Source organism: Colobus angolensis, unplaced genomic scaffold, assembly GCF_000951035.1.
Source record: "Colobus angolensis palliatus isolate OR3802 unplaced genomic scaffold, Cang.pa_1.0 Scaffold114, whole genome shotgun sequence".
Classification (NCBI taxonomy): Eukaryota; Metazoa; Chordata; class Mammalia; order Primates; family Cercopithecidae; genus Colobus; species Colobus angolensis.
The window spans coordinates 1,582,464-1,606,403 of NW_012112475.1; the positions used below are offsets into that span (position 1 = coordinate 1,582,464).

Here is a 23,940-nt window from a genome sequence, read left to right on the forward strand (position 1 = left end):
ACAGATGGGAAAATTGAGGTTCAGAAAGGTGATGCAACGTGTCACCCAGTTAGGAAGTGCCCAAGCCGGGATTCAAACCTGGAACTATGCAATTCTCAAGCTCCCTCTCCTTAGCCCTTCACTAATCTGTCCCTTCGTATTCCTCAGGGTCCTTCCCAGACCCTCCAAAAATATGCCCCAGGCCCTGGCTCTCTCTGTCCCTCTGGGTTACCTGCAGGCCCCCAGAAATGGAGGCTGGACTATGGCCCCTTGGTCTGGGGAAAGCCTGTACCCCTTGCTCCCATCCTGGGACAGCTTCTTACCAAGTCAGGGAGGACGCCGGCCAGGACTCGGTTCACTAAATTGTCCACGAGGTTGGGGAGAAGCCTAAGGAGACAGGAGCAGGAGGAGGTCAAGGCTCACAGCCATGCAGGCCTCACCAAGGCTGTCCACCCTGCGGGTCACTAGTCCAGGCTCTGAACAGTGAGAAACTCAGAGTGCTGGAAAATTGTTCAGAAAGCTGGGAGGACAGAGTACATTCACCTTGGACTGACTAGACAGGCCACCCAGGCAAATTGTTGGACTTTTCATGAATTCATACATTCATTCATTCCATAAACAAGGTTTCTGGAGCTTTACAATGAGTCAGGCCCAGGCTGTAATGTTGCTGATTTTCAACTGCAAAAGTCAGTCCCACCTGCTGATCTGACCTTCAAATGGGCCATTTGCTGCAACCTTATATTGTCCTCGCCAAGTGAAAATGAATGTGTTCATTTATGTAAGCATCTAACTCAGTATCTAGTACATAGTAGGTGCTCAATAAATGTTTATGGAAGGAAGGGAAGGAGAAATACTGGCCAATAAAATGCACTTATGTGGTCCACAAGACAGGATGGATTGTTGGTGCTAAAACAATTGGGAGAGGTGATCCATTTTACAGACAAGGAGGCCGAGGTCCACAGAAGTAACCCACGTGGCTCTCTTTTTTTTTGAGACAGAGTCTCAGTTTGTTGCCCAGGCTGGAGTGTAGTGGTAGAATCTCCGCTCACTGCAGCCTTGAACTCCTGGGCTCAAGAAATCCTCCTGCCTCAGCCTCCTGAGTATCTGGGACTACAGGTGCACACAACTGCGCCCAGCTCTTAACTAACCCTCCCAAGCTGTTAGTTAAGGAGGAAAATCGATGATAGACAAGACGTATAGATGGACAGACAGATTTTTGGTCGAAGAATCTGTTTCCAGGGGCCTGCAGCGATAAGGAGATGAAGGAAGCATGACCATCCTACACCAAAGTGTCCCTGACAGCTGAACCTCTTGAGAGCTTCTTTCCGTCCCTCGCCTCCGAACACTGCCTGGGTCCCCCCTTCTGCGGCTGTGGCTGATTGTTCAGTGCTGCGCCAATTCAGCAAAGCAAAGAATTCCTTGAGATAAAGCCCTAATTAGAATGTTTCTCCCAAAGCTAATTATGCATTTCTCCCTTTTAAGTGGATTCACCTTGAGGGGCTTATCCTGGTTCCACCTCTCCTTAGATGATAGGGGCCTTAAGAATATATATGTGTGTGTATGCATGCGTGCTTTTGTGTGTGTGTGTGTGTGTGTTGAGGGGATAGTTGGACTTTGCTTTATGCACATTCAGGGCACAAACTCTTTTCCTCTTCTGGGAAATTATCCAACAGGTTCATCAACCCTCCTGCAAAATGACATATGTAAAAGGTTAATCATTGTGACCTTACTGGTCAGGGCACAAGATTAGGCAAATTATATCCAACAATAGAGGACTGGCCAAATAAGCGATGGCTCATCCAGGCAATGGAATATTACGCAGCTGTAAAAAGTTAAACAAGGAAGCTCTCAATGTTTGGATGCAGAAAATTCTCCCAATAGGGTAAATGAAAAAAAGCCAAGTGTAAAACAGTGTTTATAGTATGTGCCCCTTTGCATAAAAGGAGAGGGGGAGATGAGACTCTACGTTCATATTTGTTTCATTTGTACAAAGAAACTGGAAGGAGAGTTGAGAGATGAATAACTGGTGAGCTTGGTGGGAGGCAGGCAGAGGGAGGCGGGATAGGAGGAAGCCCTGTGCTCTGTGCCTTTTTGTCACTTTATGTTTGTGAACCATGTATTACCAAGTATATACTTCCTAGTGAAAATGTGAATTTAAAAATCTGTGAGGTTTCCATGGGTTTCCCTCACCCTCCTCTCCTTGCCTGGGCCCTGGGAACTGATTTTCTTTGCCTTCATTCTCTCTGAAGCAGAAGTAAAGCCTCCGAGAAGCCCACAGGAATCAGAAGGTTTGGGGTTCAAGTTGCACAATGAGTTTGAAGGGCTTGGGGGACTGGGCCAGAAGATGGATAATAACGGAGAGGAAGAAGCGGGGTCGGAGGCCTCCGAGAGAGAAGCCAAAGAAGAGGGCAGGGAGTGGAGAGAAAGAGACTCCGCTCTGAGGGTGTCCTCATCCAGGACCACCACCGGGGGACAGCATGCTGGCCAGTACACGGACACTTGACACCACTTTGCCAGAGGGTGGAGACTTGGACATTTCGTAAGGAGCGTGTCATAGGAAAACTCTCATCCCCTCACCAGGTTTGAATTCGGCAGAACCAATAGGGAAATGCTCCTGCAATCTGGGGCACCAATGCACACACAACCCCTGTTGGACGTATGTACATCAGCTCTCAAGAGGCCCCAGCTGATGCACTGTTTTCCATTCATTATCTCAATTGCCGAAGGAAAAACGATTACCCCATTTCACAGATGAAGAAACTGGAGCTCAGAGAGGGCAACAGAGCTACCCAAAATCACACAGCAAGGAACCATGGAACTGAGATGTGAGTCTCGGGCATGCTCCTGACCATTCAGATCGAAGCCTTTTCAAAGCTGGAAAGAATGTGTGTCACAATGACATATTTTCCAGGCTGGTCGAAGGCCCCATCCTGGGTTTGGAGGTGCAGCCCATGAATTCCCATCAGGCATGTACCAGGTCAGGGACAGAGGTGACAGTGCAGCTGGCTCAGCGTGAGTACTTACCACCCCACAGCATCATCGTCCTGCCCACCCCAGTGCCTGTGGGTAAGTGAATGGCATGTTGTGTGCCAAAGACAGACCACTCCAGCAACCCCCAAGGCACTCCACTGCTGGCTGGCACTCACCCTCGCAGCAGCTTGACTTTGATGCCCCCTAGGAGGGTGTCACATCGCTCAATGACCAGCCGAGGATAACCCATGCGTTCCATGGTCAACCGGACCTTGGCTGTGATGTTCACTTCCACTGCGATGTCCAGGAAGCCAATGAGACTGGAGGAGGCCAAGGGGCCAGGGAGACCTTGAGTCACCCCCCAGCCGCCAGGAGCCCTCCCTTACCCAGGCCTGTCCTTGCTGTTCCTGCCGTCTGTTACGAAACTTGTTCATCTCTAAGGAACCCAAACCAGAAGTCTTCCCTGGTCCCTCGAGTTACATGTGAACAAGTCTATCTCCCCCTCAGCCCATGAGCTTCAAAGCCTGGGAATGGGGCTCACCACACACTCTGGTTTCCAAGGTGACCCCCAATTGCCTAGCTTGGTGAACACGACCTCATCTCACAGGGATAAGTCCACACAGAAGCCCACCATCTGAGGTCCTCTAGTCAGCACCTAGTGCATGGAAGGCCACATTCCGGAGGCATTTTATTTGCCTTTCCCCACTTACAGCCATGGTCACCTGGAAAAGGGGGTGACCTCATTATCACATTGCCAGTGAAGACACTGAGGTGACATTGGGGAACTGGCCCAAGGTCACACAGCTTATGAGAGAGTCAGAATTTGAACCCAAGCTATCATCTGACTCCAGCCTCCCAGATTTATTTATTTAGTTATTTTGAGATGGAGTTTCCCTCTTCTTGCCCAGGCTGGAGTGTAATGGCGAGGTCTCGGCTCACTGCAACCTCCGCCTCCTGGGTTCAAGCAATTCTCCTGCCTCAGCCTCCCAAGTAGCTGCAACTACAGGGCACCTGCCACCATGCCCATCCCATTTTTGTATTTTTAGTACAGACGGGGTTTCACCATGTTGGCCAGGCTGGTCTCGAACTCCTGACCTTAGGTGATCCGCCTGCCTCAGCTTCCCAAAGTGCTGGGATGACAGGCATAAGCCACCACACCTGGCCCAGACTCCCAGATCTTAACCACTGCGCTAGGCTGTTTTCACAGCTGACAGATGGCCTCTGGTCCAAGTCTGTGGGCATGCGCTGGCAAAAGTTTAGGTCTTCCTAGCCTCTGTGTTACGGATACAGAGGCTGGGCCGTGGGGTGGTGGGACCCCTCCAGGGCCAAGGGCACACACCTCTTCCCGTTGATGGCCACACAGGTGTACAAACTCAGGTAGACACCCACGCCGGGCAGGAGCCGCACAGACACTTTAGGGAGGGTCAGCTCCACGATTCGCAGCCTGCTCGGGACACAGAGCTGTGAGAAGAACGCCACCCCAACTACCACCCGCTCACCGGAGCACCCTCCCCTACACCCCTTTTCTCTGCTCCCCATCTGTTCCTCCTGATTCTAAAGACACTAGACACCCGCAGTTCAAGGACAGAATGTGGAAAACAGAAAAATTAGGGCAAAAATGCCACGACCCGTAATCCCAATGCCCAGAGGCCCGCTGTGTGCATTCCATATATTTCCTTTGAATCTTTTCTGCATGTCAGGATGCCATTCCCTCCCTCTGCTCATCCCTGCCCCTCTTGCCTGGTTCCCTCCTATACATGTAAGTTCCTCTTGCTTAATTCCCTCCTATACATTTTTCAGATTTCAACTTAAGGTCCTCTTCCTCCAGGAAGCCTCCCTTGACCTCCCTAGGTAGGTGAGCTGCCCTGTTATAGAGATTCTTATTTCTCCATGAACTTCTTGCCATTGTCGAAACTGTATGATTATTTTTAGGCTTCTTATCAATGCCCACGTACCCCATCAGCCTGCAAGCTCCATGGAGACAGGGAATGTGTCTTTTCTTGGCTTACCATTGGGTCATGTCCCCAGTGCCAACACAGTACCCTGCACATAGTAGGAGCTCTAAATAGTTGTTAAATTAAATATTGACTATGAGGAGCAGGCTGAGCATAACAGAACTTGTGATATATATATATATAGTTTTAAAATCCTCTGGGTCTTTTCCACTACACTGTATTACCATGACCATTCTATAGATGATGAAACTGAGACTCAGAGAGATGATATCAATGGCCCAAAGTGACACACAAACATGAAAAGTTGAACTGGGTCTCAAACTTAGGACTGTTTCATGCCAAGACCCAAACCATATAACTTGGTGCTCTTAAGACGTCCAATCCTGAGGCCAAGCCCTGAAGTGTGTGAGGCTCTGAAGACCTTCCCTCCCACAACTCCAGCTTCAGGGAGTGATCATCCCCGTTTGGAGGTGCATGGGGGCTTTCTGGAGAGAACCTGTCCCCTCCTTACCCTGTGATGCCTTGCACGGTGCTGAGGATGCCACCCTCGCCGAGCACGCCCAGGACACCCCTTCCTCCAAGAAGTCCTCCGTCACCAAGGAGACCGCCTCCACCGAGCAGGCCACCTTGGCCTACCAGGATGCCATCGGCTGCCAGCATGCCTCCAGTGCCCAGCAAACCACCTGGGCCCAGCGCCCCAGTGGCGACTCCAGGTGGGATTTCTCCAGGCCGCAGCTCTCGCCGGTGAAGCCTGCCCACAGGTGCCTCCCCCTCGGCTGACCTGTATCGCCTGAGGCCCCTGTGGCTGCCATATGCATTCTCGGCACTGCGATAGCCACTGTTTCGGAGGTCCCTGATGCTTTCATCGGTCTCAGGGATCTCACTGTATCGGTATTGGACCCCCAGCTGAGCAGTGTTGTCTTTGGTCCCAATGTGACCATACTCGTAATAACCACCAAGCTGTCTGCCGTTGGTATATACTGGGGGGGGTCCTCGGACAGGGAAGTCATTATAGGGAATACCACCAATACCTCGGGGTAATTCAGTGCGTCTGTAGTCATTGTAATGGTGTTGGCCACCACCCAGAAGACCACCACCACTGCCACCCAACAGCCCCCCAACACTGCCACCCAGCAACCCCCCACCACTGCCACCCAGCAGCCCTCCACCACTGCTGCCACTGCCACCCCCTCCATCCCCACCACCAAGCAGGCCACCCAGGAGACCACCTCCCCCACCACCTCCACTTCCGCTTCCACCAAGCAGACTTCCCAGGAGAGGCCCACCACCATCACCACGGGCTTTACCCAAGGGCACCTCTCTCAGGGCTGAGTGGAGAGTATTGCTTCGCTGCAGGGTGCCCGAAATGGCTGCAGAGAGACAAGGGCATCAGTCCAGGGTTCCTCCCTTCTTTCCACCTCCAGCCCCCAGGCAGCACCTCGCAGTGTTGCTCAGTTCCCTGGGCCTCACTTTTCCCACCAGCGAAGTGCAGAGGCTGAACAGGAAGACTTCTCCAGGCTGATCTAGCCCTGGTGTCCTGGCCAGCTCATTTTCTGCTGGGTTTTGTCTGGTCTTACTTTAACTAGATTTGGACATCAGCCAGCCAGCCCTTCATGGATTTTCTTCATCGCCCTCCCTTCTAAGTGCTCTGCTCTTTACAAAAAATCAACTTCAGGCCAGGCGCAGCGGCTCATACCTGTAATCCCAGCACTTTGGGAGATCAAGGCGGGTGGATCATGAGGTCAGGAGTTCAAGACCAGCCTGGCCAAGGTGGTGAAACCCCATCTCTCCTAAAAATACAAAAATTAGCCAGGTGTGGTGGCGGGCACCTGTAATCCCACTACTCGGGAGGCTGAGGTAGGAGAATCACCTGAAGCAGAGAGGCAGAGGCTGCAGTGAGCCGAGATCATACCACTGCGCTCCAGCCTGGGCAACAAGAGTGAAACCCCGTCTCAAAAAAAAAACAAAAAACAAAACAAAAAAACTTTCTTATGTATTATCGCAACTGATTCCTGGGAAATAGCCAAGGCCAGAAGTGTGCCCATCTGGTGGACTGAAAGATTGAGGCCTGTGAGGTGCTCAGAGATCACTTAGATAGGAAATAATCTCATTTTTTTATGCTCGTGATAGCCTGGGATGAGTGTTGAGGGAGAAAGTATGAAAGTATGTCCTCATGTGCCAGATGACAAAAGCGAGCTCCTAAGAATTGGAAGCAGGAATAATCATAGCTCCCACTTTTGAGGGACTTCTAAGTCCCAGGAGCTGTGCTAAGTTTTCAAAAGGTCATTTCATTTTATTCTCGTATCAACTCTCTGAGATAGAGACCATAATTACACCTATTTTACAGATAAAGAAACTGAGGCTCAGGGAACTCAAGTTACGAACTTAAAGTCACACAGTCAGGATTTGAACCCCACAAAGACTGATCCAGGGCCCTTAATCACTGTTCTCTATTGCCTCTAAAGAATAAGCATAAAGTCAGTCACCAGTATGGTTCTTGGCACATAGTAGGTGCTCAGGAAATGGTAGCCAAAAGAAAAAGGGGAAACTAAGGCCCAGAGAGTAGCATTCACCCAGCCACCCAACATGGACTCTGCCAGGAGGAGGAGGTCCCTGGGTATTTCAGAGTTGGCAGAGCTGCCCTGCTTGCCCCGTGCCAATCCTCACCCCTTCGGGGCTGGACTCACCACTGCTCAGCACATCTTTTGTCACCCTGAGGACCGTGTTTGTCTCTTGGCGGGTGCCACACACAGCCGCCACAGACAGCGCAGCCACACACCACGCCGTCCACATGCTGGCACTGCTTCCCTGCGGAGGAGAAAGTGCAGATGCGGATGTGGCTAGGCGCCACCATCCTGGCTGGCAGGTGGCACTAGGCAGCCCTAGCCAAGAGTTATCTCAGGACCCTGGGACCCAGAGACGGGGGAAGTCAGCCAAAGTCACACAGTAAGGCATGGTCCAGAATTCCAGATACCACCTTTTGAGTTTTTCAGATGGAAATGAATCTTGTGACATAAAGCAGACCCATTAAACACACTGTTTCAGAGAATGGACGTCTAATTAACTCCCACGATGGGATTGACAAATTGAGCATCAGGTAGATGGGTAATGGGGATTCCAACCAAAACATCAAACTGGGAGCAGGTAGGCTCTGAGGAACTCTCTCTGGCATCTACCTATCTATTCGCTCACTCATCTATTCCTCTACTCATTCTCCCCCTTCTTAGTTATTCTTTTATCCATTCATACGTTTAACCTACTATCTTTCCATCTATCTATTATCCATCTGTCATGCAAACACCCAGCAAGCCATATATCCATCCATCCAACCAACCATCCATCCAACCACCCATCCATCCATCCACCCATCCATTCACTCATCTACTCATTCTCCTCCCTCCATTTATTCATCTGTCCACCCATCCAACCATCCATCCATCCATCCCATCCATTCACTCATCTACTCATTCTCCTCCCTCCATTTATTCATCCGTCACCCATCCAACCATCCATCCATCTTCCCATATATCTATCATCCATCTGTCTTCCAAACAGCTGGCAAGCCATATATCCTCCCATCCATCCATCCATCCATCCATCCATCCATCCATCCATCCATCCAACCATCCATCCACCCATCCATCCATCCAACCATCCATCCACCCATCCATCCATCCATTCATCTTTCCATCAGTTTATCTACTCATCAACACGTTCATCTAGCCACCCTTCCACCCATCCAGCTCACCAACAAACACTCTTCTCATCTCTTTGGAGGAGTCAGTTCTATACCATGTGATTAATATTAACGACTCTGAGTCAGAGATACCTGGGTCCTAATGCTTAGGAAAGAGACTTTACCTTTTTGAACCTCTGCTCCCAAATCACAAACAAGCTGTATCGCATACATAGTAGACACTCAATAAAAAGCAGCTATTGTTACTACTTTGAGACTATTATTTCAGACACCTAAGAAGTGGGTGAGGAATATTATGAGATTGGTGAGGTGACACATGCATTTTGGAATGAGCTGCATCGCCTCTGGGAAGCTTCCTTTTGCTCCTTTCATGCCCTCACCCACTTCTCTAACTCCATCAGCCCCAGCTACACACCCACAAGCCTCAGAGAATCAGCACAGGGCATGGCCTCTCATCTGAGCCAAAAAATTGTTGGTTTCAGCCACCTCTGTTTAGGCACCTTCTCCTCCTCTTTTTTCTGTCTTCATTTCTCTTGGACTTCACAGGGTCCCCAGATTCTTTCCCCACTCCTATCTGCTCCCAGAAGAATATTAGAGGCATTCATTTACACTAGAATATAAAGGACTATTATGTGCAAGAATTTTTTTTTCTGGCTTCCTCACCTCATCCCAACCTCATTTTCTAGAGAGCTGTGTTCAAAAAGGAATCACCCCTTTCAGTTAAAAAGATGGGCACCAATGGAAGGATTTTGGCATCAGCAAACAGCTGAGGAGGCTCCAGGAGGTAGCAAGGACCCTCGGTACCCAATATCCCTGGGAAAGACTAGGGCAGCTCTGCTCACGCATGTAACTGGCATGACCCAGGCCTTTCTGTTGATTCCCAAGAGACTCTCCTGACGAGGCCCATGCTACAGACAAGACACCTGAACTTGGAGAGGGGCCATCCTGGTGGATCTCCAGGCTGGGACTCTCTCCTTATTACCTTCCCAGGCCTCTGCCTCCCCTGCCCGACACTGAGTAGAGAAGGGGCGCCTCCTTACCCCCAGGAGGTCCCTGCCGCTGAGTCTTGAGAGGTCCTGCTTCCCAGTCCCTCTGCTTTTGGCTGAGTCTGGTCACAGATCAATCTTATATAGCAGCCTGAGCCTGAGCCCGGACCCCAGAGAGGGAAATACCATGTAATTACAAGAGACCGGAATTCAGATTTGCTCTGCAAATTGGGCATTGAGCCCCAAAACCACAAGGGTTTGTGGTTTATGGCTAGTTCCAAGACCTGCACTCAGCCCCAGATGGTGTCACATGAGCTGGGTTTTATCAGTCTTTGGGCTGAACATGTTCCCAGAGACCCCAGCTAGGCCCCAAGCTTGGGGAACTGGAAGCACCCCCAGATGCATCTAGTTTCTAACTCTAAGGCAGGCACTAGTCATTCCAGATGATCTGGGTAGACAGGAGGTGCCCAGGCTGGACTCAGCACCAGGATGACCCAGGTCTAAACCCTGCTCAGCCCCCAACTCACCATATGACCTTGGGCCAGCCACTTCCCTCCTCTGAGCCTCACATTCTTTCCATCTGGTAAGTAAGTTTAATATCAGCCTCACAGGGCTGATTTTAGGACTAAGGGAGACGAATATGAATCCAACCCCTCAAACTTGGGACTGGTGCACGAATACACATTTTTTTTTTTATCAGAAAAACATTCCTCACTCATTTCTTAGGGGTCTGAAATAATAGTCCCAAAGTAATAACAATAGCTGCTGTTTATTGAGTGTTTACTATGTACGAGATACAACAAGGTTTTTCCCAACTATTTCCTCATGAAATGTTCACACCTACAGCAAAGTTGAAGGAATTGTACAGTGGACACATATGGTTGCCACGTTGTTCCCACCAACGATACCCACTATTTACATTCTTGTCACATTTGCATCCATCTGTTAGTCCATCTTTTATTTTCTATGCATTTGAAAGTTGCAGACATCAGTATACTACCACTAAACACTTCACCCTGCATGCCATTCGGATTCTTTCTTTATATCTTTAAATACAGGGAAATGCGCAAAACTTAAATGTTCATTTGCTGAGTTTTGACCATTTTTTACGGTCATGCAGCCCACACTCCTATCACAATATAGAACATTTCCACTACCCCAGAATGTTCCGTCTGCCTTTTCCCAGTTGCACCCTCCAAAACCTGCTGGGACACAGCCCAGACCACTTCACTTGGCATCCAAGGCCTTCCATACACACATCCCAGTCTTCTCTTCACACAGAGCTGCTCATTCCTTCCATCCCCTCCTCATCACCCCCGGCTTCCCTGCCTCTGGGCCTTTGCACGTGCAATCTCTGCTGTCTACAAAACCCTCTCCAGATTCTAAGGGTCAAAAGGTCAACAGTTGTAGGAAGCTTCCCCCAGCCCCTACACTTCTTCTGGCCCATCCAGAGACCCCTGGGGCCCATAGTGAGGTGTTCTTTCTCCAGGCGAACCAGCTATGTGCCCCACTCCTAGGCCAGCACAGGCATAGATGCCAGTGTAACAAATTAACAAGTGAATGAATGAATTAACTCATCTTTTGCTCTCCAATGGACTGAGTGCTCCCTGAGGCCTCCTTGCTTCCCACCCCACAGCCCCAATCCAGGTCCTACCTCCATGTTTAGTCAATGCCATCTCCTCCCTGCGCCAACCCTGCCCGTCTGCTAATTCTGAGAGGCAGGGAAACATTTCTCTCTCTACCAAGGCCTGCCTTCAAGTCAAACTGGGAATAAAAACGTGCTTCGCCCCCGACTCCCCAAGGAGATGCCTCCTCCTCCCTCCCTGGAGGCAGTGGGGGCTCTGAAGCCAGGCGTCTTTGATATAAGTCCTGCCAAGCTCGGCTGATGTCACCCCTCACTTCTTCTGTGCCACTGGGCCAACCCCGCCTTGGAACTCAGTTTCCCCATCTGCAGCGTGTGCACTGATGGAACCGTTAAGAGCACAGGCTCTGGAGCTGGCTGCTGGGCTTGACTTCTGCTGCCGGTTCTTGCTGTTTCCTTGGTTGTAAGAGGGTGATTGGAACCAGCCTGACCTGCAAAGCTCTGGGAACAGGGTCTTGCACACAGCTGGGCTCAGCGAGTGGCATTTGCATCCTTACCATCCTGGGTCCCACATGGCAGCAAGTCTGGAGGGCCATGAGGGCATGAGGAAGTAGCTTCAGCCCAGACCACCTCATTACCTCCTGTGTGGGCTGGAGGGGTTCCTGGAATGGGAAATAGGGACTCCAAGAGTCACACACTCTTGCGTTCCCACATCCACCTGCCCTTTCAGCCTCAGCAATCACTTCTCCCCGGCCTCCACTGGGCCACCTGCAAAAGGGGCATAATCACACTTTCCCAGGAGGGTTTTGAGAATTACACCGGAAATGCGTGGAATGTCCCTGGAACCTCGGATTTCTGTAAACAGCAGCCCCCTTTAGTTCCCCTTGATGAAAGCAGGCACTGAGTAGGGGTAAGTTTTGCCCAGCCTGCTAGGAGCATAAACTTGTGACAATGACTTTCCTTCTCTGTGCCTCAGTCTGCACCCCTGTAAAATGGGGAAACTAGAAAGGACATTTCAAAATGATGCTACTCATCTGAGTGACTCAGCTCCTGGGTCTTCCCTGTTTAAAGTCTTTGTGGTTTCCCATTGCCTGGCACTTAGTAAGTGTGGTAAAAATGCTTGTGATACAAATATATTACCGTTTTAAATGGAATACAATGCAAAGAGGGCAACTGTGCCTTTCCCCACTCCTAAGAGGGCAGAACCAATGCACATGATAAACTGTAGAGTGTGGTGCACACATGAATGTGGTGCCAGTCACCCAAGGCTCTGTGCCCATTCTCAGTCCTCAGGCCAGCCTGTCCCCTGGGCCCTTCCTGGCCGCCTTGAGAGGATTAGGGCAGCCCTGGCGCCGGGGAGATCACCTGGGCTTAGTTTCCAAAAGGCACCTTTGTCTGGAGCTGGAAGGACATAGTGGGGGACGGCTGGAAGGACATCCAGATTCCCTGGGAAGTGACTCACCCCCAAGGTACACAGGGGTGAGGGAGTCACACTGGGCTGCTGAGATTAGAAAACATATCCAGACCCACCACCAACCCTCCACTCAGCCCCTGCCCCCCTGCCATGCACTCTCAGCCCTCCAGGGCTGCAAGGGACTTCCTTCCGTCTTGCTTGATTCCTCACCGTAAGGGCAGAGTTCGGAGACTGGGGTCCAGAGACAAGGGTGGGTACTAGGTTCAAACCTTGACCTTGTCATTACCTAGCTGTGGGGCCTTGCACATATCACTTAACTTCTCTATGTCTCAGTTTCCTCAATTGTATAATGAAGGTGAAGACAGTTCCTAGAAAGCAGGGTTGATTCAAGAAGCTGATGACATGACGTACCTAAAGCACTTAGAACAGCGTCTGGCACTTAGTAAGCGTGCAATAAATACAGCAAGAAATTTCTGGCATAGCAGTGACATCTTCGAGTCAGAGGGGTCTGGTTCAAATCCTGCTTCTGCCACTTAGAAGTTGGTTGATTCCATTTCTCTGAGCTTCAGTTTCCTTATATGTAGAACAGGGTGATAATACCCACCCATCCCGAGGCTGTGAAGTTAAGTGCACTAAGGAATGTTAAGCATCCATCCTAGCGTCCAGCACACAGTAAGCACTCATCAGAGGTTAACTGCTCTCACGTCTACTCTGCAGCTGCAGGACTCACCATGATGAAGCAGACACTGTCCCTGACCTTGAGGAGCTCTTGGGCAAGTGGCAGAGTGAGACTGAGGCAGCGCCCAGTGTGGCCCATGCAGTACCGGGCCCTGCCGCCACATGCGGAGGCGCTGTCCTGTGTATGAAGGATGGCATGGGTTTGCCAGGTACATTTGGAGGAGAGCGAATGTTCCAGGAGGAGGGAAGAGCCGTGCAAAGGCCTGGTTGCACATTGTTACTTGTTTTCCAGGTGCCAGGCACTCTTCTCAGAACTTTACAAGGATTGTCTGGTTTCATCCCCAGATGACCCGTGAGTGAATACTATAACAGTCCCACTTCGCAGATGAGGAGCCGGAGGCACAGAGACAGCTCTGCTCCCTCTGCATGCTCCAGGAGGAATCAGCTGAGGTCAGGTCACAGGCAGCCTTAAATGCCAAGCCTCGGAGTTTGGAGACTTTCCTGTTGGCACCAGGAATCCAGCCACTTTGGGCTGTCAGTAACAGTGAGAGATGGTCAGAGGAGGTCAAGGATGGGCAGGATGGGAATGGGATGGAGGAGAGAAGGGTGGGAGTCAGGGAAGGGTATTCCTTGTGAGAGATGAGGAGGGACAGCTGGAGCTGTGCATGGAGAGGAGATAGAATAATGCAACTGTAACAAGAGCTAACTGGAACTGGGGGCTTCTTATGGATAGGTCACCATCCTGAGTGCTGGTTTAATCCTCGAAGCCATAATAGAACATCCTCAAGTTACTGATGAAGAAACTGAGGCTCAAGGAGATGAAATGACTTGCCTGAAGCCACATGGCTAACCAGAAACCAGGTTGGGATTTGAACATGGGCAGCTAACTCAAGCCACTGATTTAACCATGATGGGAATCAGTAGCACTGGAAGTGTCTGGAAATCAGATACAGGAAGATAAACCCGGGCATGTCATCCGGCACTGGCATGTAGCAGGCACCAATAAATGTAGGGTGGATGAATGAAAAGCAAGGAGGAGAAAAGGGAAAGAGGAAGGGAAGGAGGAAGGGAAGGAAGGAAGAAGGGGGGAAGATGGATGGATGGATGGATGGATGGATGGATGGATGGATGGATGGATGGATGGATGGTTGGATGGATGGATGAGAGAATGGATGGATGGATGCATGAGTGGATGGATGGATGGATGGATGGATGGATGGATGGATGGATGGATGGATGGATGGTTGGACGGATGGATGAGAGAATGGATGGGTGGGTGGGTGGATAGAATAATGGATGGGTAAAAAGTCGGATGTGAGGGTGTATGGATGGATGAATAGGAGGCTAAATGGGAAGGTGAGTGGATGGATGGATAGAGGAGCAGTTGGATTGGAATGTAGATGGATAAATGGATGGATGGGAGGCTGGATGTGAGGGGAGATGGATGGATGTATGGATGGATGTATGGATGTATGGATGGATGGATGGATGGATGGATGGATGGATGGACGGATGAATGGCTAGCTGGTCGGCTGAATCAATGAGTGGTGGACAAACCTTCAGATGAGCTCCAAGTCTACCCTGCCTATCACCTAGCCTCAAATCCTCTGAGCCAGTGCTCGAAACTTGGTTGGCACTTCTTCACTCAGGCCATCCATAAGTGCCAACTTGGGGGCATTTTTCACCAAAGGGGCCCATCTTGAGCAGTGGGGAGAAGCCTAGGACCTAGAGGCAGGACTCTTATTCTCTCATCCCGACTCTGCTGTGTGTGGGTCGGGGACAGCCAAGCCCTGCCCTGGCTTCAGTCTCCCCATCTGCACTAACAGCATTTGGCACAGCTCTTTTCTGAGCTGTGTCCATGTCTGATGTGCAGCCAGTAGGGACCCCACCCCCACCCCCAACACACCACAGGGCAAGAACAAGTCTCACTCATCCTTGCTTCCTGGGATACTAGTGCCTCTTCTCGCTGGAAAGCTCCTATTCTCCCTTCAAAATTCAGCTCAGATGTCACTTCTGATAAGCATCCCAAAGTCAGAAACAGAGAAAAACGCAGACTCAGAGAGAGACAGAGAGAGAGAGAGAGAGAGAGAAAGGTAAAAGCATTTAGAAAGAAAGAGAGAGGAAAGCATTTAGAAAGAAAGAGAGGTGGGAGGCGGGAGGAAAGGGACAGAGAGGAAGGCAGAACAGGACACAAAGGCTGTCCAGGCCAACAAGGTCAGTTAGGGACTCAAAGCTACAATGTCAAGGCCCTGAGTCCCCTCACCTCCCAGAAGCTCCTACCTGGAGCTAATGAGGGCACTGGAGGCAAAGGCCAAGGCAAGTCCTGTGTGACTGGGGAATAAACCAGCCAGGAGATACCGAGATAGAGGAGTCATTTATTGAAAGCTCAGGGCTTGCTACTGAGGTCCCAGAGCTCTCTCTGAGGCAGTTCTATGATTACCCAGGCAGTTTCCACCCCAAACTTGGAGTAGTGCTGCAGGGCCAGAGGGCATTTTTACTGTCACCAACACCAGCTAGAGACTGGGAGGGAAATTGAGGCAGAGTGGACAGGTGGTCTCTAGTAGTCAACAGGGAGGGCTGGTGGCCATGTCTCAGCCTCAGGATGCCACAGTCAGCACAACAGCATTCTGTAAGGAAGAACCACTCTTGCTTACGCCCCTGAGTCTCTGCAATGCCCCATCCCTGCGGCCATCTTTACCCCCCTGCCCTGGGATTGGTTCTGTACCTGGAACACAGCAGGCACTCATTAAATGAATAAATTAATATGAACAAATGACATCCAGTGTGGGACAGGCTCTGACTTGAGGACTTAATAGACTCAAGTTCAAGTGCCATTTCTGCTATTAATTTACTGTGTGATCTTGGGCCAGAAATCTGACCTAGTTCAGCCTTGGTCCTCATCTGAGAAATGGGTACAGAACTCTCTGCTCTGCTCCCCTCCTAGAGCTATTCCACCACCCAGAGTTGTGCTGGTTTGAAAAGGATTGTGAGGCCATATCAATATTCCACAAGAAAAAATATCATGATCCATTGGTCATAGCTGCTGCAGACACAAGATAAGGGAGAGACAGCATATGTATTTGTTGCTGTTGGGCCAGGGGAACTGTGATTCTGTGAGTAAATCTTAGGTTCCATTCTAGAGGCCAGACATGTGTCTGAATCCAATGGGAAAGAACTCCGTGATTGATTGATGATGCCTGCCATGGGCAAGTAATGGAGGAGTGGTAGCACACACGTCATATATTTGCCACTCCTAAGTTAGGTAATTTGTAACTCACTGAGAAATTTAGAAAATGGGTCAGGGACAGACAAGAGGATGAAGCAAAGCATTCCCCTCATGAGTTTCAAGTAGGGCTTTCCAGAGACAAGCTTAAGGCCCATCTGCACCATATCTGCAGAGAAGACTCACCTCTATGACCTCCAGAACTGAATTGGAAAAACTGATGTTAAGAACCTTAGGCAGGGGAATTCCAACATCCAGGGCCACTGTGAAGAGAGAATCGTTGAAAACAAAGGTATGTTGGTGGGGAGGTCTGGGACTCTAGGGACCCTTGGACCCTGCTGACCCTATTCCATCACTTTCACTAGCCAGCCAGTTCTCTTCTCAGGAAATCAGCTTCTTATTGGCAAATTCGTACTTATACTCTTACACCCAAACAAAAATGTCCCTATTCTGTATTGTGTCAGTGGTGCCCCTGTATCCAGCCTCCTAAAGGCTTCATCAATCCCTTACACACTCTGGGTCATCTATATTCTAATCATTTTTTATATGATTATTTCCTATGAGACTGTGGGAGCTTAAGGCAGGACTGAGGTTAGATCAGCTCTTGAAGCCCATAGGCTGGCATGATGGAGGTGCTAATCAATGTTATTTAAATGGAAAATTTGGTGCCTCAATATCTGCATCTTGCAAATGAGGACCGACCTCTCCCTGGCCTCAGTGTCCCCGTCAGAACCATAAAGAGAAGCAACAGACTAGACAATCCCAAATTTGGACACTCCATGTGTCCAAGAGAGCAAAAGCTGCCATACCATTAAGCTTTGGTGCATACACTACCCGGACCACATGGCTGAGCCATTCTTCTAAACGCGATTCCTGCAACAGAACACGCAGTGTGGTGCAGGTGGTGCTCTGGGGTGTGGCTTTGCAGGCAGCAGCACCCCCTTCCCAGAGAGAGAAACCCGGGGATCTAGCTGCCTCAGCCTCCCCCAAGCCTGAGGCCACAGCTCCTGGCAGGCACAGGGCACTTGGGGGTGGCCTGGGCTGTCCACCAGTGATCCCGAAAGAGATTCTGTGATTTAGGCTGGCTTCACCCCAGGCCCCATGAGCTTGGAAGAAGTGCTTTCCTGTAAGAGTCTGTGGGGCCTGGAGGTGGGCAGTGCCTAAGAAAGAGGGAAGGAAATGTGCCCAGCTCCAGTCTGTGGGCTCTGACCTTAGATTCCTGTCAGTTTAGGGACTCCGAGAATGTTCTAGAAACTGAGCCCATGGTGAAATTCCAGAACCTCAGAACTCTGTAAGAAGCAGGAACCTCGGGGCTCTGTGACCTCTGAAATGGAACTTTCTGAGTTTGGGAAACTTATTACTTGGGTGAAGTTCCAGAATGATGGACCCTTGTGAGGTTCTAGATGTCCACAACTTTGTGAGGTTCTAGATGTCCACAACTTTGTGAGGTTCTAGATGTCCACAACTTTGTGAGGTTCCCAGACCGTGGAAGATCATGAGACTCACTTTCCTAAGACGATCACTGTTTCTCTCTCTCTCTCTCCCCACTGCCCCCACCCCCAACAACACACACACACATGCCCTGATATTTGTCCACTCTGGCTTACTGGGGCAGAGCCCAATCCTGAGGTCAGCTCAGCCATATGGCCCGTGACTCATAGCCACCCCCTTTCCACACCACACTTGAAGCCTCTCACCACCTCCAAGCCCCTCACCCTCCCAGGAACTTACGTCAAACGCATGGGTAAAGGAGGAGACCACCTTGACACTGAGCCTGGTGGAGAGAAGAGAGATGCTGGGGCCCCCGCTACCCCCAACCACCCCTGTCCCACCCCCAGCCTGCCCCACCATAGCTCTCAGGATCAGGAAACAGGGTTACAGGCCGAACACTCTGCCTCTATCCAGTCTTGACTCAGAGACTCAGTTTTCCTACCTGTAAAATGGACCCAAAGGGACCTAACCTCCCTTCTGAGGCATCATGACCACCACCTCTGGCCTTGGCGCCTTTGTCTGACTCCCGGCTATTTGACCCTGGGCAGGTGGCTGAACCCTTCAGAGGAGTGGCCCTGCCCCAGACAGAGCACTGGACACAGAGTGCCTTGCATACAGCAGGTGCCCACTCAAGGCAGCAACTCACTGATGGATCGTATCTGGCCCAAGTGCAGATTCAGGGCCATCTCTACTCCCTAAAAGGCGGATGCGTGAACTACCATCAGGAAGTGGAGGTGCACCCAGGCAGCAGGCAAGGCCCTCTGTCAAAGTTGGCAATGGGGCAACAATGGAAGGCGGGGGCAGCAGTAGCCTGTTGTGGGGGCGCTAAGATGGAGTCAGAGGAGCACTGGGTGCCTGTGGCACAGGACACCAGGTCTCAGCAATCTCCTGTAAAGTCCCTACTGCCAGGGGAGGGGCAGACAGGCCGGGGCCCCGCCATGGTGACATCACTGAGGCCCAGACTGCAGACCTGCTCTAGGGACAGCCTGCCGTGTGAGCCTGGGCCAGCACAGTGCTTTGCAAACTATAAAGTACTGTGCGTGTAGATGGTGCTTTGCAAACTGTAAAGCACTATGCATGTAGATGAAGGACCATCATTTTGGTCATTAGGATTATCATGATGGCTGCCTAGTTACCACGGGGCTGAGGAGAGTAGAGAAGTAACAAGTCCGCATGAATAACAACACACTTCCTGACACTCAAGGCCGGTTGTCTCTTGGTTAGCCTCTGGGGCTGATAACTCAGGAGTCTGGACTCCACATCCTGGCAGCAGCTTTATCTCCCAGAGGCAGGTTTTCAGCAGCAAGGGGTGCCGTGAAAGAAGCCCACTCTTGAGCCTGCTGCTCTGAGCCCCCGATTCCTTGTCTATAACATGGACTAACACTGTCTCCTCCCTGGCAGTTGCTGAAGGCAAGGAGGATGCTGGGAAAACACCTGGAACTTCGCTGATGCTCAAGAAATGGGAGGTGGATCCTGCCAGCCCCTAAGTCTTGTTCCTAAAGACTAGAGCAAGATCCTGTCCTCAGGATCCCACGTTACCGTTCCAGGCACAGGGAGATGTGCAGCTTGGTAGCCAAGGGAGTCAGCTGGGCACACAGAGTCATGACCTGCAAAGCAGGCAGAGGTCACCCCCAATCGACAGAAGGAGCTTGAAGACAGGTCTGCCTCCATCCATCTGTTCGGTCTACTAACCTTACTGAGGCCCTTGTGTGTCAGGGTCTGTGCTGAGCTCTGAGGAGGTAATTTGAAGGTTTTGCTGTTCTCTTGAACAGCAGAGAACCACAGTATTACAATTGAGGGCAATTGGTATTGTAGGAGAGGAAACTCTGGGGCTGCAGGGGCTTGGAGAGCCCCTCAAGCACGCCTGCTGTGCGGTGAGGGAAGGCCTCTCCAGTGAGATAGCAGCTGAATCATGAAAGATGAGGAGCTAGTGGAGGGAAGGGGGAAATGGCACTCCAGGTGGTGGACCCAGCACAGACCAACCAGAGACGGAGGACCTGGTAGATTTGAGTAGCTGAGGCTTAGGGGGCAAGAACGGGCAAGGCGAGGATGGGACAGGAGGACAGGAGGACAATGAATGTCAGGTTCAGGTGTTTGGCCATGGGGCCAGGGCAGAGGGTCCCAGGAGGGGCCTGCCTGCGTCCAGATGTGTGCAGCGGTGGGGTGGAGGAAGCCGACTGGAGCAGGAGGGTCAGAGGAAGCTGGAGTGCCATCAGGGAGACAGCTGGGCAGAGAGAGGCTGGGGAGCAATGCCTGAGACCCCCAAGAAGCAGCGTGGGCAGCCCAAACAGGCCCAGGCAGACATGACAGGAGGGAGCAGGCAGGAACTGAGGTAGGGTCTTGGGGCTCAGCCCAGATGATGACAATGGTTGTTGGGGGGGCTTTCTGTGCTGGGCTATGTGGGCCTCCCACCCTGAAATCAGGGGGGTGGCACCTCCACAGTCCTGGAGACGGTCAGCCCCATTCGGAACCCCAATGCCAGGCCCCCACCCACCCCTTGACCACTCACCGAGTTCAGCTCGAAGAGGGATTCAGGGGTCCCCTGAGGGACATAGAACAGCACATGGATGTTGGCTGGGAGGGAGACCAAGGCCTTCTTGTTGTTGAGTGTGACTGTGGGAGCTTCCTTCACCCGCAGGGACAGCAGGAGGTGCTGGTGCAGGGGCAGCTTCCCCAGGGCCTAGAAAAATGCAGGGGCAGAACTTAGATGCCCCAGGACTACAGTCAGTCAGTCAGTCAGCAAACACTCACTGAGCACCTACCAGGCACTGGGCAATGTGCTGGGCAATGAGGTTACAGCCTGAACAACACAGGCCTGGTCTCAGCCCCCATGAGGCTACACTCAGGGGTGGAGACACCAACCTGCGGGACCGCCAAATCAGACTTCCTGTCTCACGCAGAGTCAGAATCCTCCCTGAGGCCACAGGGTCTGTGTCCATCACCCCTCCCCCGCCTCTCCACTTCACCTGCTCCCCTCCCTGCATTCTCCCTCCAGACTCACTGGCCACGTGGCTGCTCCTCCAGCTGCCAGAGATGCTCCCGGCAGGCCCCAGGGCCTTTGCACTTGCTGCTCCCTCTGCCTGGAAATATCTTCCCAGAGAACTGCAGAGTTCCCTCACTCACCTCCTTCAATCAAATGTTACCTCCTCAGTGAGGCCTTGCAGAGCACCCTGTCTAAAAGCACCAGCCAGCACTCCTAAGCCACCTTCACCACTCCATGCTCTTCCACCTTCTGACACTGTTTCTGTTTTTGTTTATTTGTGCACTGTCTGTCATCTCCAGCAGAATGGCAACCCCTCAAGTGCAGAAGCTTTTGTCTCCTTTCACTGTTTGCCCTCTGTGCAGCCCCAGCTGCAGGTATGCCCATGTTCCATTGCAGAGCCTGTTACACAGTAGGTGCTCAGCGAATATTCGCTGACTGCCTAAATGAGTCACACAATCAGGAAATTGTGAGTCTCACGATTGCAACGTCATGAAACTAAGGAAATTACAGAACCACAGAAGCTTAGAACACATAATTACGTCCCTTGGGACGCTTACCTGCTGGAATTTGAGTCTAGGCTTCCTCAAGCCCAGAATCCCCAAGTGGCAGGATCATCAGGACCAGGAATGGCCTCATTCCACCCTCACGTGCCACAGAATCTGAAGCCACATGGGGCTGTGAAGCTGCAAGGCCAGCAAATGGAGGCCAAAGGATTCAGCCTCCAGAGACTAGCCCTCCCCTGGAGGGGCAGGCCCCACTTGCTACATCTGGATACCCCTGCCCCAGCCATGTTTGCCTGCCCCATGTCCCTCTCCACTCCTGCTCTCTGCAGGTTCTTCTGAATGTCTGACTCCAATCACATCCCTTCCATGAGGCTCCTATGCCCTTTAGCCAAGGGACTCTGGAAAGCCAAGGCCCCCACCTCATTCATCCAGACTGCTTTGAATCACCACCTTCAAGGACTCACAGGGTTTGTCCTCTGTGCCCCCAAACCCAGCTTCCATTTTCATCCTCTCTGGTGAGAGCCCAGGCCCCCTAGGCCTCTTTCCAACCTGTTTCAGAATCTGCTGTTATGTAAGGACCTGGTAGCAGACATTTTAACTTCAGTACAAATTCCAGTTCTCACAGCTGGAAAGCGGCTGGTCCAGCCCCAACTGAAGGATGGGAAAGCTGAGGCCAGACCTTGAAGTCATGTATTCATGTCCACTAGGGAGACCTACCTGACCCTCTCCATTTTCTTTCCTCTCCAAGACCAGTGCCCTGAATCTTTTTTCTGGGGACATTGAAGACTAAGGTCAGGATGAAGTAAGCCAATTGGAGGAAGAGAGCTCAGTAACCTGGAAAGAATTTTGCCCTTGTGTGCTACAGAAACAATTTCCATAGGATAAATGCCCAATTGATTTCTGGGACAGTCAAACACTAATCCTTTACTCTCTAAACAAAATCTGCCATCAGGAAAGGAGGCTGTGTTAGTCATTCACACTTTAGTGTGAATTTGGACTCAACTATTCAATTGCAGTTGCCTGGAGAGCTGTATTGAGAAAGATTCTGGACCCATTCATGGTCATCAGGAAAAAGCTACAATGATCAAAACTCATGAGAGGGTCACTCACCTCAGCAAGCAAAGCTGCCAGGTCTGTAGTTGTCAGTGGGACATCGCTGGGAACCTGGACCCCCAATGGGAGAGAAAGTTGGTGAGCACAGAAACAGAACAGGAATCCCTCAGCACACACAGAGCAGTTTTGTTCACCACTCTTCCCCCCCACCCTGTCAATTTCATACACATATCACTATAAGCACTCAAGTTTGTTCTAACAGCTAGCGATTACTGAGCACTTACTGCATGCTAGGCAGATGCCAGGGGCTCTGCACACCTTTCTCATTTCACCTTTACAACAGCTCAAAGAGGTGAGTGCTGTCATTGCCCCCATTTAACAGATGGAGACACTGAGGCTCTTGCCAAGGGTCACACAATTGGTAAGTGGTGACACCAGGATTTGAACACGGGCAGGCTAACTTCAGAACCTTTTACTCACTCTGCCAGGGCTCATGATCTAAAGACCCAGAGATCTGACCCCAGATCTTTTTGCCTTTTACCCAAATAGTATTTTCAAGAACTATGAATTTGTCTCTAGTATTTATAAATCAGGAAGTCGTATGTAAATTTTTCAGTTTCTGGCTAAAGAGTTGGAAAATCAGGCACAGGGCCCCCAGTTCACTACAGTCCCATCAGGCTGCTAATTGATGATGGCCCAGCTTCCGGGGTCCCTGATATTTGAGACCTCCCCGCCCCGAACTACACATGCCCACTTCTCAGAACAACCCTGTTCACACAGGATAAGCATACACACAGCACCAGGACAAGGCCTCTGACATTCCTCTCTCTTGCCATGATGCTCATACGCACACACCCAATGTTCCTATACACACACCCACGTCCGCAGGCCGCTCAGACAGGCACGTTCTTACACTCAAGAGTCTCTTCCTGGCTATGACTCCCCCCATCCCCCAGCTAGAAGACACCTTCCCGCCAGCTCAGGTTCCTGTTCCAGCCTCCCAGAGGCCTTCAGAGTGCTGTCTGGACCCCATTTGCAAGAAGTGAGTGGCCAACCCCTGCTTCCTTGGGCCTGAGCTACAGGTGGGGAGCCCAGGCTGAGACCAAAATAAATGCCTCTGGGTGGGGCCTCTGGGGTCTGGGCTTTCCAGGATGTGAGAGGGGCCAGAATGGACAGAATGGAAGTTGGGAGGTACTAGAAGCTGCAGAACAAAAGTTCAGGTAACTCTTGGTACAATCCAACCCTAGTTCGTTCTTTCTTTCTTTCTTTCTTTCTTTCTTTCTTTCTTTCTTTCTTTCTTTCTTTCTTTCTTTCTTTCTTTCTTTCTTTCTTTCCTCTTTCTTTCCTTTCTTCCTTCCTTTCTTTCTTTTTCTTCTTTCTTTCTTTCTCTCTTTCTTTCTCTTCCTTTCTTTCCTTTCTTCCTTCC

The 23,940-nt window shown here is 50.9% G+C and overlaps 2 protein-coding genes across 2 annotated transcripts in view; both read right to left on the minus strand.

The window, feature by feature from the left end:
* The window catches only part of BPIFB4 (BPI fold containing family B, member 4), a 31,898-nt gene extending 22,197 nt beyond the window's left edge, over window positions 1–9,701 (minus strand). The window contains exons 1-8 of the mRNA XM_011959690.1: window positions 9,642–9,701; window positions 8,766–8,873; window positions 7,592–7,712; window positions 6,212–6,274; window positions 5,416–5,935; window positions 4,289–4,393; window positions 3,126–3,269; window positions 303–366 (exon numbers count right to left, since the gene is read on the minus strand). Coding sequence (XP_011815080.1) covers window positions 303–366; window positions 3,126–3,269; window positions 4,289–4,393; window positions 5,416–5,935; window positions 6,212–6,274; window positions 7,592–7,712; window positions 8,766–8,810 — 1,062 coding nt within the window. The 5' untranslated portion in view covers window positions 8,811–8,873; window positions 9,642–9,701. The remainder of the gene's footprint in view (window positions 1–302; window positions 367–3,125; window positions 3,270–4,288; window positions 4,394–5,415; window positions 5,936–6,211; window positions 6,275–7,591; window positions 7,713–8,765; window positions 8,874–9,641) is intronic.
* A 6,157-nt stretch (window positions 9,702–15,858) lies between these two features.
* BPIFB3 (BPI fold containing family B, member 3) overlaps window positions 15,859–23,940 on the minus strand; it is a 21,573-nt gene continuing 13,491 nt past the window's right edge. The window contains 7 exon segments of the mRNA XM_011960604.1: window positions 15,859–15,888; window positions 16,671–16,747; window positions 17,294–17,357; window positions 18,216–18,258; window positions 19,515–19,582; window positions 20,485–20,655; window positions 22,572–22,625. Coding sequence (XP_011815994.1) covers window positions 15,859–15,888; window positions 16,671–16,747; window positions 17,294–17,357; window positions 18,216–18,258; window positions 19,515–19,582; window positions 20,485–20,655; window positions 22,572–22,625 — 507 coding nt within the window.